At 44.2% G+C, this 18183-nt stretch overlaps 1 protein-coding gene across 1 annotated transcript in view; it reads left to right on the forward strand.

Moving 5' to 3' along the window:
* The window catches only part of LRP11 (LDL receptor related protein 11), a 62119-nt gene that overhangs the window by 24141 nt on the left and 19795 nt on the right, over positions 1–18183 (forward strand). The window contains exons 3-4 of the mRNA XM_038762295.1: positions 1960–2117; positions 16067–16208. Coding sequence (XP_038618223.1) covers positions 1960–2117; positions 16067–16208 — 300 coding nt within the window. The remainder of the gene's footprint in view (positions 1–1959; positions 2118–16066; positions 16209–18183) is intronic.

The raw sequence follows: 18183 nt of genomic DNA on the forward strand, positions 1-18183 counted from the left end.
TAGTACAGCGCTCTGCACACAGTAAGCGCTCAATGAATATGATTGAATGAATAACAGGGGACTGACCAGCGCAAAATGGGACTTTCCAGAATAAAACCAGAATGGCCAGCCTAGAAGCAGCGTGGGCTAGTGGATAGAGTATGGGCTTGGGAGTACAGTGCTTGGCAATCAATCAATCAATGGTATTTATTGAGCGCTTACTGTGTGCAGAGCACTGTACTAAGCGCTTGGGAAGTACAAGTTGGCAACATATAGAGACAGTCCCTACCCAACAGTGGGCTCACAATCTAAAAGGGGGAGACAGAGAACAAAACCAAACATACTAACAAACTAAAATAAATAGAATAGATATGTACAAGTAAAATAAATAAATAAATAATGGCACAATAATAATAAAGAATAAATAAATAAATAATAATAAATGGCACATAGTAAGTGCTTAACAAATACCACAACTATTTAATTATTAGATGGAAATTAAGCAGGAAGGATGGGGAGGACTGATGGAGGAGGCAAGACAGACCACACATGTGGGAAAGAGATGGGAAGCCATTATTAATAATAATAATTATTATTATTATGGTATTTGTAAAGTGCTTACTATTAGCCAAGCACTGCAATAAGCACTGGAGCGGATACAAGAAAATTGCATTGGACACAGTCTCTGTCCCACATAGGGCTCACAGTCTTAATCCCCATTTTACAGATGAGGTAACTGAGGCGCAGAGAAGTTAAGCGACTTGCCCAAGGTCACACAGCAGACAAGTGGTGATGTCAGGATTAGAATCCAGGTCCTTCAACTCTCAGGCCCACGCTCTATCCACTAGGCCATGCTGCTTTGAGAAGCCGAGTGAAATAACTTGTCAGCAGCCCTTAGGATCAACCGAAGGGGAAAGGGGCAAGGAACAGGTTCAGGAGAATGTTACAAGCAGAAGATGGTCAAAATTGCAAAAGGGAGTTGACATTGGAAAGGGCAGGGAAAGAGTAATTCCATGTAGAAAGCAGCAGCGGGCCTCTTGTCATTGTAGGAACGGTTGTGTTCAGAGAGTCGAACTTGGCCTGTGTTTAAAGAGAATAGATATATTCATGGTTGGGCCCTTTCATGCGTCACATCGCCCAGCGCTTAGAACAGTGCTTGGCACATAATAAGCGGTTAACAAATGCCATTGCTGTTATTATTATTTCCGGGTACAGGTGGCCCATTAGTTAGTACTAAAGCAGATAATGGTGTTACTATCTAGGTGGGCATAATTAGGTTAGAATTGTAACACCACCGAGAAGCAGCCTGGCTTAGTGAAAAGAGCACGGGCCCTGGAATCAGAGGACCTGGGTTCTAATTCCGGGTCCGTTGCTTGCCTGCCGTGTGACCTTGGGCCAGTCGCTTCACTCAGTGCTTTAGTTTCCTCATCTGTAAAATGGAGATTTCCCCCGATCTCCTGCTCCTCTAAACTGTGAGCACTGCGTGGCTCACAGAGTCCGACTTGACTACCTTGCGTGTAACCCAGTGCTTAGTAAAGTGCTTAGTAAGCGCTTAACAAATATTGTAATAATAATAACAACTAAAATAATTACATGAAATGGAGGGAAAGGACGAGCATGCACCTAGCTAGCTATGATTTCAGCTGCCTTAATCCTGAACAACAAAAATCTGTGGCATCAGGAGAACTGAAAGCAATTCTGGAAAATTCCCTTAAGGTATTATTTCCCTCAGGTGAATTTAGCTTTCTTAACCACAACCTTTCAGTCAGCCCACCTTGAGCAGTCACTAAACACCTACAATCACTGAATATTCGACAACTGGTTGTTAAAGCTAATGTGGTGAAAAATTAAAGATAATCTCGGCTTTGCTTTTTAAGAGGAAGAAAGAGACCAGAGCATCACAGTGTGAAATCAGAAGTAATCCAGTTGTTTGTGGGCATGAAAAAGAAAATCTCATGTATAATGTATTTTCTCTCGTAGAAAATGATGAACCCCCACGTAGCAAAGCAGGGCAAGATGTGGTGGTACAGCTGCCTACGGACTGGGTAAATTTGGATGGTCGGGAAAGCACGGATGATCATGCCATCGTACGCTATCAGTGGACTTTGCTGCACGGTGACTCATCGGTGGAAATGAAGGTACAGATACACCGCAGAGTTTGGTCCTTGGCTTTTTACATTTGGGTTTGGTTTGGCTGCCTATCCTGTCGGGAGACAGTAAATAATCAAGAAAAGAAGATATTCGGTTAAAAAAAACAACAACCCAGCAACTTTACGCAATAATTGACTTTTTACTTATTTCCAAGAATGTGGAAAACTGGCTTTTAGGTCATAATTATCTTTTTTATGGTATTTGTTAGGCACTCGCTGTGTGTCAATCACTGATCTGAGCACTGGGGTAGATACAAGGTAAATAGGCCAAATACAATCCCTGCTTACAGTCTTAATTATGAGGAAGAATGGGTATTGTATCTCCATTTTGCCATTGAAGAAACTGAGGCACAGAGAAGTTAAGTGAGTTGCCCACGGTCACACAGAAGTCAATTTTAGACTGTGAGCCCACTTTTAGACTGTGAGCCCACTGCTGGGTAGGGACTGTCTCTATATGTTACCAACTTGTACTTCCCAAGCACTTAGTACAGTGCTCTGCACACAGTAAGCGCTCAATAAATACGATTGATGATGATAATTGGCAGAGCAGGGATTAGAACACAGGTCCTTCGGCTCCCAGGCCCTTGCTTTCTCCACTAGCCCACAGTGCTTCGAAAATCTCTACCATTTGGTTTTTGGCTCAGGTCAAGAATGGGACAAGACGGCAACCATTTTTAATTGGCTCTAACCCAGCATCACTTGGGTTCATACACAAGTGTTTGAACTCATACGGGCCTGATGGAACTGCATTTTGGAAACTTAGACATGGGTAGTTTCATGAATTTTTAGCATGTGAGTACAGCTTCATGGTTCGGGCCCGGGGATACTTTTGGGAAAAAAAAAAGCTCTGTCTAATTTTATGGGTTACCTGAAAAATTTGGCAGGGGGGATGCAATTTTTCCACAATACGGCAAAAACTACAGAAGTGGCAGTTCACCAAGAGCCTCTGAATAAAGAAGAAGTTTTCAAGGAGAGACACTACTTGAATTTAGCAAGGAAACCTGAGGAAAGAAAATATTCTTTTTGTCCTTTTTTCTCTTTTTTTAAAAATCAGATTTGGAATGTTCAAGGCAGGATGATTTGCTGGTCAAATAGTGTTTTACATATAGGAACCACTGAGCTAAAGAACAAGTGTCTTTTCATTACCACTATCTGAAAATGTTCCAGCTTTGCTTATTTTGGGATTAAAAATATCTTCTAGGAGCTGTTTGGATTAGGGTATGATAAGATAGAGGTCGTTGATTTCTCATTTTCTTTGCACTTCACAGATGCTCATTGCAGGAATCCGAGAACAAGTAAAAAATAAATTCCACATAAAGATATGAAAATCACTCAACGGCACCCAAACCCTTGCCTAGCAGGCATTGAAATGCATGTTTAAATGAATAAAAACCAGACATTTTAAGTGTATTGAAGGTATTTGTAGAAGAGCAATAATACTAGGCATTTCTCACAGAATAAGAGAATTCAAAAGATGGACAAAATTTGGAGGTATCTCCTAGTTTTGGTTATTCATTCTGTAGTAGTTTTGCATCTTAATCGCCACAGAGAAGAATTTACCCTATTTTTAAAGACCTCTAGAGAATGCCATTTATATCATTTATATTTTTATATATTTATATCATCTTATATCTTTATATAATATTGATATATTTATATCATTTTAATTTATATCATCTGTATCCCCTTCTAGACTGTAAGCTTGTTGTGGGCAGGGAAACATGTCTATCAACTCTGGTTTTTTGTTGTTGTTGTTGTTGTTTTAATGGTATTTAAGTGCTTACTGTGTGCCAGGCACTGTACTAAGTACTGGGGTAGATTCAAGCTAATTAGGATGGACATAGTCCATGTCCCCATATATGGCTCACAGTCTTAATCCCCATTTTGCAGATGTGGTAACTGAGACACAGAGAAATTAAATGACTTGTCCAAGGTCACGCATAAGACAAATGACAGCTGGGATTAGAACCCAGATCCTTCTGACTCCCAAGCTATTGACTAGGCTGATGTTATTGACTAGGCTATGCTGCTTTTCAATATTGTATTGTACTGTACTCTCCCAAGCACAGAGTACAGTGCTCTTCACACAGTAAGCGCTCAGTAAATACCATCGATTGATTGACAGATCTCAGAGCCTCCTTCTGTGAGCCACTGCAGTGCTATTGCCTCATGCAGGGCTGAAGCTTTAGGGACATCACTTTTCTAAAGTATGTAATGTGCCGGGCTCTAGGCTGCTGGAGAATAATAATAATAATAATGATAATAATAATGGTACTTGTTAAGCACTTACTATATGCCAAGCACTACTCTAAGCGCTGAGGTAGATGCAAGATTATTAAATTATCCCACGTGGGGCTTACAGTCTTAATCCCCATTTTACAGATGAGGTAACTGAGGCACAGAGAAGTTAAGTGACTTGCCCAAGGTCAAACAGCAGACAAGTGGCAGAGGCGGAATTAGAACCCACGACCTGTGACATTCATTCATTCATTCAGTCGTATTTATTGAGTGCTTACTGTGTGCAGAGCCCTGACTAAGCGCTTGGGAAGTACAAGTCAGCAACGTACAGAGACGGTCCCTACCCAACAATGGGCTCACAGTCTGGAAGGGGGGAGACAGACAACAAAACATGTAGACAGGTGTCAAAACCACCAGAATAAATAGAATTATAGCTATATGCACATCATTAATACAATAGAGTAGTAAACATGTACAAGTAAATAGAGTAATAAATATATACAAGTGCTGTGGGGAGGGGAAGGAGGTAGGGTGAGGGGGCGATGGGGAGGAGGAGAGGAAAAAGGGGACTCAGTCTGGGAAGGCCTCTTGGAGGAGGTGAGCTCTCAGTAGGGCTTTAAAGGGAGGAAGAGAGCTAGTTTGGCGGATGTGTGGAGGGAGCGGCAGAGGAGCGGAGGGTGCGGGCCGGGCTGTAGAAGGAGAGAAGGGAGGTGAGGTAGGAGGGGGTGAGGTGATGGAGAGCCTTGAAGCTGAGAGTGAGGAGTCCCGGGCTCTTTCCACTAAGCCAAGCTCTCACATGGTAGTACTTATTGTAACAACCTGCATGCCCAGAAGGAGAATTCATTCTGAGACAGCTTTATGGATGAACAAACTTAAGTGCTTTCCCAGTTTGAGATATCTTTTGAAAAATGGGCAATAATGGACTGAGTAATGGCTGGATGAAAGCCATCCCTTCTCAGAGAACAACGTCTTTCTCTTCCAAATGTCCCATATTAGGACCGAGCTTAAATGGCACATAAGGTGACAGTGACCAGAAACTAATTATGAATTGTGGGTGTTGATAACATCTCAAGCAATCCTGCAGAGCCGGATGTACACACCCTTCAAAACAGAGGAATATTTGAACCATTGATACGCAGTAGCACAACACTTGTATACGCTAGTCTTTATCGCGTTCCTTAATATTGTACAATTATTAGGAAAGTATAAATACAACAAGTTTGGGTAGGTGATGTACCACTTCAGATTGTTTGCCTAACGTCTACTGGAAGTTTTGTGAATACGGTTGCCATTTCAGAAATGTGTTCACTTCTTCTTTCAATGTTGTTGTCCTACAAGCTTTACTAGTCTTCATTTTTCAAGATTTGTGCAGTCATAACCTGTTCTCTCCATATAGCCTGTCTTATTAGATAGACAATGCCTTGAAATTCTCTGCTGGAACATTCCTAAGCCTAACACAAGGATAATATTTTGTCAAGTTCTGTCTGCTGGTTCCTTCTTGGTTTCTTTTCAATTCAGCCTTGGAAGGGTAACCACCCTTCTGTGCCCATAATCCCTCTATTCCAAGCCTGCTGCGCCAGCATTTCTCTCTGGGAAAATGGGACTCTGAAATCAGGGTACTCTGTACGTTATTTGATGATAACCAACCTGGGATGTTAGGCAAACTGAAATCTGGTAGCCCTGATCTGAATTGCAGTTTTGGGTCGGGGGAGGCTGCTGTTTAAAGAGCGGAAGAACAGCAGTAGTTGGAAGTTCCAATCTTTTAAACCAGGCTGTTGCCCAAACACTCGGGGCAAGAATTTGGGAGGCAGTGGGCAGTTAGGTCCGGAAACAGCAGCCCCTTCAATATTGGTGCCCAGTTGCTTCATGAACTACTCCTGAAACCTTGTCTTCCTCATTTCTCTTTTCCCTTCACCTTTTTCAACTTTTCCCTTATCCTCCTCACCACACACACACACACATGATTTATTTTTTCTTCATTCCATATTCCACACTGCCTTCCTTATGTACTAGCAATCCTAAAGATGTGCTCCAGTACAAAAATGGTTGGCCTGAACTATAACAACACAGTTAATGCTGTGTCGAGAACCGGCGTGGCCTAATGGGTAGAGCACGGGCCTGGGAATCAGAGGGCCTGGGTTCGAATCCTCACGGGTAAACTTGGGCAAATCACTTCACTTCCCTGTGCCTCAGCTTCTTTATCTGTAAAATGGGGATTAAGACTTGGAGTCCCATATGGACAAAGGATTGTGTCCAATTTGATTAGCTTGTATCTACCTCAGTGCTTAGTAATAATAATAATGATGGCATTTGTTAAGCACATACTGTGTGCCAAGCACTGTTCTAAGTGCTTGGGGGGGATACAAGGTAATCAGGTTGTCCCACGTGGGGCTCTCAGTCTCAATCCCCATTTTACAGATGAGGTAACTGAGGCCCAGAGAAGTGAAATGACTTGCCCAAAGTCACACAGCTGACAAGTGGCGGAGCAGGGATTAGAATCCACGACCTCTGACTCCCAAGCCCGGGCACTTTCCATTGAGCCACGCTGCTTAGTACAGTGCCTGGCACATGGTAAGCACTTAACAAATACCATTAAAAAACAGAATTAGTACACTCTACTAGTGAGGCAGTAGAGTGAACCTAGTATAGAGTCAAGTGTCAGTCTGAGTTACTGCATTTCATTCATTCATTCACTCAATCGTATTTATTGAGCGCTTACTGTGTGCAGAGCACTGTACTAAGTGCTTGGGAAGTACAAGTCGGCAACATATAGAGACGGTCCCTACCCAACAACGGGCCTGTGCTGTGGCTTGTCCTCAATCAATCAATCGTATTTGTTGAGCGCTTACTGTGTGCAGAGCACTGTACTAAGCGCTTGGGAAGTACAAGTTGGCAACATATAGAGACAGTCCCTACCCAACAGTGGGCTCACCGTCTCCAAGTGAAACATGCCTCCCGTGACCTTACTGCATATTAGAACAGTGCTTTGCACATAGTGAGCCCACGTCCTCCCCCGGGCCTGGAATGCCCTCCCTCTGCCCATCCGCCAAGCTAGCTCTCTTCCTCCCTTCAAGGCCCTACTGAGAGCTCACCTCCTCCAGGAGGCCTTCCCAGACTGAGCCCCTTCCTTCCTCTCCCCCTCGTCCCCCTCTCCATCCCCCGCATCTTACCTCCTTCCCTTCCCCACAGCACCTGTATATATGTATATATGATTGTACATATTTATTACTCTATTTATTTATTTATTTTACTTGTACCTATCTATTCTATTTATTTTATTTTGTTAGTATGTTCGGTTTTGTTCTCTGTCTCCCCCTTCTAGACCGTGAGCCCACTGATGGGTAGGGACCGTCTCTATATAATAATAATAATGTTGGTATTTGTTAAGCGCTTACTATGTGCAAAGCACTGTTCTAAGCGCTTGGGGGGATACAAAGTGATCAGGTTGTCCCACGTGGGGCTCACAGTCTTAATCCCCATTTTACAGACGAGGTAACTGAGGCTCAGAGAAGTTAAGTGACTTGCCCAAGGTCACACAGCAGACATGTGGGGGAGTCGGGATACGAACCCATGACCTCCGACTCCAAAGCCCGTGCTCTTTCCACTGAGCCACGCTGCTTCTCTATATGTTGCCAGCTTGTACTTCCCAAGCGCTTGGTACAGTGCTCTGCACACAGTAAGTGCTCAATAAATACGATTGATTGATTGATTGATTGATTAATAAATGCCATCATTATTATTACTATATGACCGTATCTGAGGAACTAGAAGTGAGACTGATGCTTGAGGAAGGAAACAGAGACGCTTGGAAAATCATCTTTCCCTAAGACAGGAGTTGGCAGCTTACGGCTCGCAAGCCATGTCTGGTTTCTTCTTGGAACTGAGTAAGGCCGTCGAGCCGGGGCTGGGGGTGGGATGGAGTGGGGCCCAAATGTTTAAAATTTTAAAGCGGCAGCAACTGGTACTGGGCTGCTATGCTCTTCCCGGCCCGTCGCTGTCCAAGGGGCAGAGAAAGCAGGGTGGTCGGGGAGTGGGCAGTCTGCCGGGGCCTTCCACCAGGCCGAGCAGATAGTCAGTAGGGCCCCCCAAAAAGGCCACGGACTCAGTCTCCCACTTCAGGGGCCCCCGTAGGGGCCCGAGAAGTCCCTGTGGGCTCCGGGGACTGGCAGGGTGGAGCTGGACTCTTGCCACTTGGACTGTCCACCCTGAAACCCAATCGGACCACGGAATCCTTGCCCCCGTTCCCCCCAGGGAGGGAGTTCCTGCCCTTTCGCAGAATGAAATCCTCTCCTACTGCGGAGGCTCCCGCAGGCGAAGCCGGCAGCTCTTTGGAGCCAAGAGGGAAGGGAGGAAGGTTGCTGAAATTCTGCTCGCGAACTGAGCACTACGTTTGATTTCGCGGCGATTTGCTTGTAGGATTCGGATCTCGGAATGACCTTGCCGGGATTAAGAGACTGGCGTCGGGAGGCTCCGTCAAATCTTTCAGCTGTGACTCAGAATGTTTCCCGTTCTTTCTGTGTATTGTATTTCACAGTATTTCTGACTAAAGGCAAAACTCTTTTTTGTAATCAGTGATTATGCCCACTTGCCATCTCAAATGTAGGAGTTTGAGGCTCAATTGATAGAAAGTTAAGTAGGAGGAGACTTTGCCCCCTTTGGTCAAACTGACCGTTGAAGGGGAAAGAAATTTACAGATTTACAGATTCCACTTTTATTCCACACCTGCCTAACCTAATAGTGTTGATGTTCATTAAGCAATTCCTGGGGGCTAAGTGCTGGGGTAGATAGGTAGATACTAAATAATCAGTTCAGATTCAGTCCCTCATGAGGCTCACCATTTACCTCCTTCCCTTCCCCGCAGCACCTCTATATATGTATATATGTTTGTACGTATTTATTACTCTATTAATGAATTTATTTATTTTACTTGTACATATCTATTCTATTTATTTTACTTTGTTAATACGTTCAGTTTTGTTCTCTGTCTCCCCCTTCTAGACTGTGAGCCCACTGTTGGATAGGGACTGTCTCCATATGTTGCCAACTTGTACTTCCCAAGTGCTTAGTACAGTGCTCTGCACACAGTAAGTGCTCAATAAATACAATTGATTGATTGAAGGAGAACTGGTATTTTATCCCCATTTTACAGATGAGGAAACTGAGGCAGAGACATTAAGTGACTTACCCATGGTCAGAGAGCAGCGTGGCTCAGTGGAAAGAGCCCGGGCTTTGGAGTCAGAGGTCGTGGGTTCAAATCCCGGCTCCACCAATTGTCAGCTGTGTGACTTTGGGCAAGTCACTTCACTTCCTCAGTTACCTCATCTGTAAAATGGGGATGAAGACTGTGAGCCCCCCGTGGGACAACCTGATCACCTTGCAAACTCCCCAGTGCTTGGAACAGTGCTTTGCACATAGTAAGCGCTTAACAAATACCATTATTATTATTATTATTATTATTATTATTATTATTATTGTCTCCCAGCTGACATATGGTAGAACCGGGACTAGAGCCCAAGTCTCTCGACTTCCGGTCCCGTTCTCTTTCCACTAGTCCACAAGGAATTTGCCCCTGGATCCCTCTATAGCAGATGAGCATGGCAGGGCAGAACATCAGCAGAGAGGCCTAGTGAATAGTGCAGGAGCCTGGGCGTCAGAAGGATGTGGGTTCTAATGCCAGCGCAGCTCCTTGTCTGCTGTGTGACCTTGGGCAAGTCATTTATCTTCTCGCTGCCTCAGTTGCCTCATCTGAAAAATGGGCATTAAGACTGTGAGCCCCATATGGGACATGGACTGTGTCCAACCCTATCTGCTCGGATCCACCCCAGCGTAGAGCTCAGTACTTGGCACGTAGAAGCAGCATGCCATAGTGGACAGAGCACAGGCCTGGGAATCAGAAGGTCAGAAATTCGAATCTGGGCCCTGCCACGTGTCTGTTGTGTGACTTTGGGCGAATCATTTCACTTCTCTGCACCTCCGTTGCCTCATATGTAAAATGGGGATTGAGACCGTGAGCCCCTTGTGGGGCAGGGAACAGTGTCCAGTACGATTTTCTTGTATCCACCCCAGCGCTTAGTACAGTGTATGGCACATAGTAAGTGCTTAATAATGATGGTATTTATGGTATTTATTAATCACTTACTATGTGTGAAGCACAGTTCTAAGCACTGTGGGGGGGGTGGATACAAGGTGATCAGGTTGTCCCATGTGGGGCTCACAGTCTTCCTCCCCATTTTACAGATGAGGGAACTGAGGCACAGAGAATTTAAGTGGCTGACAAGTGGTAGAGCCGGGATTCAAAGCAAATACCCCAATTATTACTTTTACTACATAGTGAGCGCTTAATCTATACCGCCGTTATTAGTATCATTAGGGTGTTCATGGCTACAAGGTATTATTGCTTTGAGTTATCACTGTGGGGGCCTCTGGTGTGGCCTGAGAGGTTGGGGTGTCAGCCCGGATAATGGGAGTCCTCACATGGCCAGCAGCCCGCCTGAAATCTTGCCTGCCCTGGGGGCCCCCACCCAGCTCCCACCCCCGACCAGGATGGTAGGGAGGCGAGGAGGTGAGGTGGAAAGTGAGGGATTCTCAAATGCTGTGGAGGTGCTGAGCATGGGGTTTCCGGGCCAAGTTTAGAGCTGGGCCCCAGGATACAAGGCTTCAAACATGCTAGTATCATCTCCATAGCCCAGTCCCTGCTCTCCTCGGGCCACACTTGAGTTTGGGGCTGGCCCTGGCATGATTTGGGAAGTCACACTTGAGTTTTGGGCTGGCCCTGGCATGATTCAGGAAGCCACACTTGAGTTTGGGGCTGGCCTTGTCATGATTCGGGAAGCCACACTTGAGTTTTGGGCTGGCCCTGGCATGATTCGGGAAGCCACACGAGTTTGGGGCTGGCCCTGGCATGATTCGGGAAGCCACACTTGAGTTTGGGGCTGGCCCTGTCGTGATTCGGGAAGCCACACTTGAGTTTTGGGCTGGCCCTGTCATGATTTGGGAAGCCACACTTGAGTTTTGGGCTGGCCCTGGCATGATTCGGGAAGCCACACTTGAGTTTTGGGCTGGCCCTGGCATGATTCGGGAAGCCACACTTGAGTTTTGGGCTGGCCCTGGCTTGATTCGGGAAGCCACACTTGAGTTTGGGGCTGGCCCTGGCATGATTCGGGAAGCCACACTTGAGTTTGGGGCTGGCCCTGGCATGATTCGGGAAGCCACACTTGAGTTTGGGGCTGGCCCTGGCATGATTCGGGAAGCCACACTTGAGTTTTGGGCTGGCCCTGTCGTGATTCGGGTATCCAAATGTAATGTTCTACTGAAAAACTCTCTTCAGAAAATATCTCTGCTCCAGGTAGGTGCACCAGTATCATTATCAATATCATCATTTGCACCAATAAAATTTTGAATTTTTTTTCCACAAAGACAGGAGAAAGTGGCTTAGAAGGGGGTGGGACAGTGTCCAATTTAATTGTATTCTATCTACCCCAGCACTTAACGCAGTGCATGGCATACAGTAAATGCTTAGCAAATATCACAATTATTATTTTTATTATTATTATTATGCTGCTGTATTGTCTGCTGTTTCTTTAGAAGTGTTTTGAAAATAAGTCTGGATAATATAAAAAAATACCTAGGTGTATTACATTTTAGGACTAAGGTAAATGGAGTAGAGGTTACATGACAAAAAAATTGATGTTTGACTATACATACGTGCCAAGTACTGAGCTCTGCGCTGGGGTGGATCCGAGCAAATCGGGTTGGACACAGTCCATGTCCCATATGGGGCTCACAGTCTTAATCCCCATTTTTCAGATGAGGCAACTGAGGCAGCGAGAAGATAAATGACTTGTCCAAGGTCACTTGGACTATAATTTAAAAGTGTAGTGGATCTCCCCTTCTAGACTGTGAGCTCGCTGGTGGGTAGGGACCGTCTCTATATGTTGCCGATTTGTTCTTCCCAAGTGCTTAGTACAGTGCTCTGCACACAGTAAGCGCTCAATAAATACGATTGAATGAATGAATGAATAATTTCCATAAGTAGAGTAGACGTTTTCTAGTAGGAAAATGTAATTGCCTAAAATTTGCAATGTAGAGGTATGTCCATCTTTCATATGGTTTTTTGGGTTCCTTGTACCCTTTGCCACTGGATTTGATTTTATAGGGTTTGAAAGAGTCCAAACCACATGAAGAAACGTATTTTCAAATCAAGATGTTGCATCATATTCTCTGTAAATTTATGAGATTTTTCTCTTGAAAGCTGTGGTTCTTACAATATTGGCAGAAGACCATAAGCTTGCCATAGTGACTATACAGCAATATTATTTAAAACCCAGATATTAACTTAAATGTATATTCTGCAATTTTTCTCTAATTAAAGCTCCCCCTCCATTCCGCATCACCTCAACTTGCTCGCTTTGCTCTTCCTTCCTCCCACCCCGGGGGCCCCACAACACTTATGCAAATATCTATAATTCTATTTATTTATATTGATACTTGTTTACTTGTTTTGATGTGTCTCCCTTCCCCCAACCCCCCAGACTGTAAGCCTTTTGTGGGCAGGGATTGTCTCTATTGCTGTATTGCATTTTCCTGGAATTTTCATCATTGAAACCTTCTTTGGGAAGCCTCTGATATCTCATAAAAGCCAGGTCACTAAATTAACTAATAAAATAATTTTGAAAAGCACATTTGTTTGGGAAAGGGCAAATTTCCCAAAGCACTTTATACAGCCTTGTCTTCTGCTTAGCAATACCTACATTGATTTGTAGATAACTCTATTTTGAAAGGTCTGTCCATAGACACTTTGGGGGACAGAATAAGCGGCAATATAGATGATATCTTTAAATTCCCAGCACCTTTTCTTCATGTATTTCCATAAGGCTGAATTATTCACTTTCCCCAATTTGGAGAAATGGCCAAGTCTTTGAATTAGCCTTTAGTGGATAAGCACTGATCTATCAGCACTGACATTCAGTGAAAGCCTAAATCACCGCTACCTCCTCTGTTTCTCTTTGCTTATTCAAGGAACTCTTCTTAGAAGAGAATCCATCCAATTATTTGTACTGGTTTGATAGATTTTGGTGCATGAATTTTTGCTGAATATATTTTCTGTTTTAATAATAATTAATAATAACTGTGGTATTTGTTAAGTGCTTGCTTGCCAGGCACTGTTCTAAGTGCTGGGGTAGATAAAAAGCTAATTGGGTTGATGCAGTCCCCGTCCCGCATAAGGCTCACAGTCTTAATCCCCATTTTACAGATGAGGGAATTGAGGCCCAGAGAAGTGAAGTGACTTGCCTAAGGTCACACAGCAGACAAGGGGCGGAGCCGGAGTTAGAACCCATTCTGCCAAAGTTTTCTAATGGTATTGCTGTGTTTCCCGTTATGCTGTTCTGTTTATGGCTGATTCAGCACCTTAGCAATAAGCCAGTGAAGAGTATTGACCGCCTCCTTTCACAACTACCTTTACAGTACATCATGCCAAATCCAAAACAGCTAATCAAGCAGTATGAGAAAATAATAATTAACCCTTTTCTTCTTATTTCATCCTGTCCCTCATCCCTCTCAACCGACCTTAACCCATCTTTCAGTATCAGACACTTAGGATAAATTCCTTTGGCCCCTTATAGTAATAATAATTAATAATTGTGGTATTTGAGTGCTTACTAGGTTCCAAGCACTGTATTCATTCATCCATTCAATCGTATTTATTGAGCGCTTACTTTGTGCAGAGCACTGTACTAAGTGCTTAATAATGATGGTATTTGTTAAGCGCTTACTACGTGCCAAGCACTGTTCTAACTGCTGGGGAAGATACAAGGTTATCAGGTTGTCCCAAATGAGGCTCACAGTCTTAATCCCCATTTTACGGATGAGATGACTGAGGCACAGAGAAGTTAAGTGACTTGCCTAAAGTCACACTGCTGACTAGTGGTGGAGCCTGTATTCGAATCCACGACCTCTGACTTCTAAGCCCCTGCTCTTTCCACTAAGCCACGCTATGTCTATTTTTCCAGAAAAGCAGTTTATGTACTGATGATCGTGTCTTAAAACCAGGCAGAAAGATTTCTCATCTCAGCGTTGATGATTCTAGACTGTGAGCCCGTTATTGGGTAGGGACCGTCTCTATATGTTGCCGACTTGTACTTCCCAAGCGCTTAATACCCACTGTTGGGTAGGGACTGTCTCTAAATGTTGCCAACTTGTACTTCCCAGGCGCTTAGTACAGTGCTCTGCACACAGTAAGCGCTCAATAAATACGATTGATTGATTACAACAGTGCTCTGCACACAGCAAGCGCTCAATAAATCCAATTGAATGAATGAATGAATTTACAAATCCCTGTGACTGAAAATTAAATTATGTTTGGGCACATAGCAATGACTGGCTTTTCTATAAAGGTCAGTCACATCCTGTTATTTTTATTTAGACACGCACAAATTTGCAGCTTCCTAGCTATTTCCAAACGTTTCCAAAGAAATTGACAAGCTTTTCTGAACTGAAATGAGGCCACTTAAGAAATTAATTTTGGCAGCCAAAAGGAAGTCCCACAGTTACTCTACCAACTAAGTCACTAAGAAAGAAAGTTGTATGAATAATATATCATGTTTCCTCAGGCCGATTACAGTTGGTTCTGAGTCTATATGCCATCTGCCAGCTTAATGGTCAATATGGCCAAATAAATCTGACTTCCAGCCCAGTGAACAGGAGATGATGTGTGACTGATGTTTCAGATTCGGAGTGAGGAGAGCTTGGCTGTGGAAATCAGACATCACATCTGTGGCTCATGCTTCCTTTAACAATTTTTTCTCATTGGCCTGTCAATCATATTTATTGAGTGCTTGTTGTGTGCAGAGCATTGTACTAAGCGCCTGGGAGAGAACAATATAACAATGTAACAGACACATTCCCTGCCCAGCTAATGTTGGGGTTCTGTTAATAATAATCATTGTGTCATTTGTTAAGTGCTTACTATGTGCCATGCACTGTGCGAAGCACTGGGGTGGATACAAGCAAATAGGGTTGGACACAGTCCCTGTCCCACCTGCGGCTCACTGATGAAAGACCTTCAGCTTCAGGGCGGCCCTTGCAGATCATGGCTCTGTCGTGCTTCCACGATATTAAGTGATAATGCAAATACTACGTTATCAATATCCCGTGTTAAAAATTCCATTCATTTTAAGGTGATTAGGAAGCGTCATGTCCTCGTGGAATAGAACAAGACTGTGAGCCCGTTGTTGGGTAGGGACCGTCTCTATATGTTGCCGACTTGGACTTCCCAAGCGCTTAATACAGTGCTCTGCGCACAGTAAGCGCTCAATAAATACGATTGAATGAATGAACAGAAGCCGAGAGACCCAGATTCTAGTCCCAGCTCTGCTACCTACTGCTGAATGATCCTGGGCAAGTCACTTCACTTCTCTGTGCCTCATCTATAAAGTGGGGATCGAGATTGTCAGCCCCACATGGGACAGGGACTGTGTCCAACCCGATTTGCTTGTGTCCACCCCGGCGTTTAGTACAGAGTAAGATCTTAACAAATACCACAATTATTATTAGTATCATAATGCTTGCTAATTTGGGATTGCAGGGTCAGATATTTGTGCCTCACTCAGGGTCAAAAGCACTGGTCTCCGGTGGATAATACGTTAATACCAAGCCTCAGGTCTCCTAAGTGAGCGTAACGATTTCTGTTTTTGGATCAGGTGCCCCAGCCGGGAACACTGAAGCTCTCCCACTTGCAAGAAGGTGTCTACACCTTCCAACTGACTGTGACGGACACTGCTGGTCAGAGGAGCTCAGACAACATCTCGGTGACTGTCCTCTCGATGCCACATTCTGCAGAGGGTAAGGAAAATACCAGGGCCCAAACATGGCATAATGGATGGAATATGGGACCGGGACACTGGAGACCCAGGTTCGAATCCCAGCCCTGCCGCTGACCTATGCTGTGTGACTGTGGAAGGTCACTTAACCTTTAGGTGCCTCCATTTCCTCCTCTATAAAATGGGCATGAGGTACATCGTCAATCCTGTGCCTGAGCTCATACACGTATAATAATAATAATGATGGCATTTATTAAGCACTTACTATGTGCAAAGCACTTTTCTAAGCGCTGAGCACTCACTTGTATCTACCCCAGTGCTTAGTACATACTAAATGCTTAATTAAAAGTATTAAATACTTTAATATGTATAAAGTAATTATTAAAATGATTAAAATTGACCAGTTTTAATTAGAGGCCTTCCCTGACTAGGCCCTCATTTCCTCTTCTCCCAATCCCTTCTGTGATGCCCTTGCACTTGGATTTGCAGCCTTTATTCACCCCTCTCTTACTTCCACGGCACTTACGGACATATATATAGTTTATTTATATTAATGTCTGTCTCCCTCTTTAGAGCTTGTTATGGACAGGGAACGTGTCTACCAACTCAAATACATTGTAATAATAATAATAATAATAATAATGGCATTTGTTAAGCGCTTACTATGTGCAAAGCACTGTTCTAAGTGCTGGGGGGATACAAGGTGATCAGATTGTCCCATGTGGGGCTCACAGTCGTAATCCCCATTTTACAGATGAGGTAACTCTGGCTCAGCGAAGTTAAGTGACTTGCCCAAGGTCACACAGCAGACATGTGGTGGAGCCGGGATTCGAACCCATGACCTTTGACTCCAAATCCCGTGCTCTTTCCACTGAGCCACACTGCTTCTCTTTACTCTCCCAAGTGGACAGTAAAGTGTTCTGCACACAGTAAACACTCAATAAATACAATTGATTGAATTATCTCTGTATCTACAACATTATGATTCACGGGGACATTTCCTCCTCGGCGTTCTCATTGTCTCTGCCCTTTGTTTTGAGGAGTGGCAGAATGGAGAGCTTTGAGTCCATTGATTGAAAACCAAGCCAGAAACAGCATGGTCTCGTGGAAAAAGCACGGGGCTGGGAGTCAGGGGACCTGGGTTCTAATCCCGACTCTGCCACTTGCCTGCTTTGTGACCTTGGGCAAATCATTTACTTTTCTGTACCTCAGTTCCCTCATCTGTAAAATGGGGTTAAGACTGTGAGCACTGTGTGGGGGAGGGGCTGCGTCCAACATGAATAACTTGCATCTACCTTAGCGCTTAGTACAGTGCCTGGCATGTAGTAAGTGCTTAAATACCATCAAGAAAAAAAAAAACAGCCTGCCACACTTACCAGTGATTAAATCTTAGAGGTGATAAAGGTGCAGGTCGGTGGAACTTATTTTCAGCCCACTGTTCCTCTCCAGGAGAACAGCCATTTCTTTGATTTTCCCCTCACCTGACAGTGAGTTGGCCCTCTTTGTCTAGTCTTTGTGGGAACTGGAATTCTTTTGCGGGTGCATTTTAAGCTGATGAGAGTATGTGGAGCGGTATCCCCTGTGCATAGGTACATACCAGGTCTGGTCTAGCATCCCACTGTGCATTAACAGAAGCTGCCAATTTGTACTTCCCAAGCACTTAGTACAGTGCTCTGCACATAGTAAGCGCTCAATAAATACGATTGATGATGATGATGATGATGGGTTGGTGTGGAAACTCCGGGAGATGTTGCTGGAGAAATTCTGGGGTGAATTTCTCTAGGAAGAGAGCGACGCAGTGTTCCTAAGAGGGCTGGTCCTGGGCAGTGACTCATTGCAATTGTTGAGCTGGAGATGGGCAGCCTTGGATTCTCCAGTCCTTTCAAGGGAATAAGTGTAGAAGACTAGAAAGAAGATTACAAAACAAAGATTTGATCGGGATTGTAATCTGGCAGTTCCGCGTCTACTCCAGTCAAAGATCCAGCCAGCGTGGATGT

This window comes from Tachyglossus aculeatus, chromosome 2 (assembly GCF_015852505.1).
Source record: "Tachyglossus aculeatus isolate mTacAcu1 chromosome 2, mTacAcu1.pri, whole genome shotgun sequence".
NCBI lineage: Eukaryota > Metazoa > Chordata > Mammalia > Monotremata > Tachyglossidae > Tachyglossus > Tachyglossus aculeatus.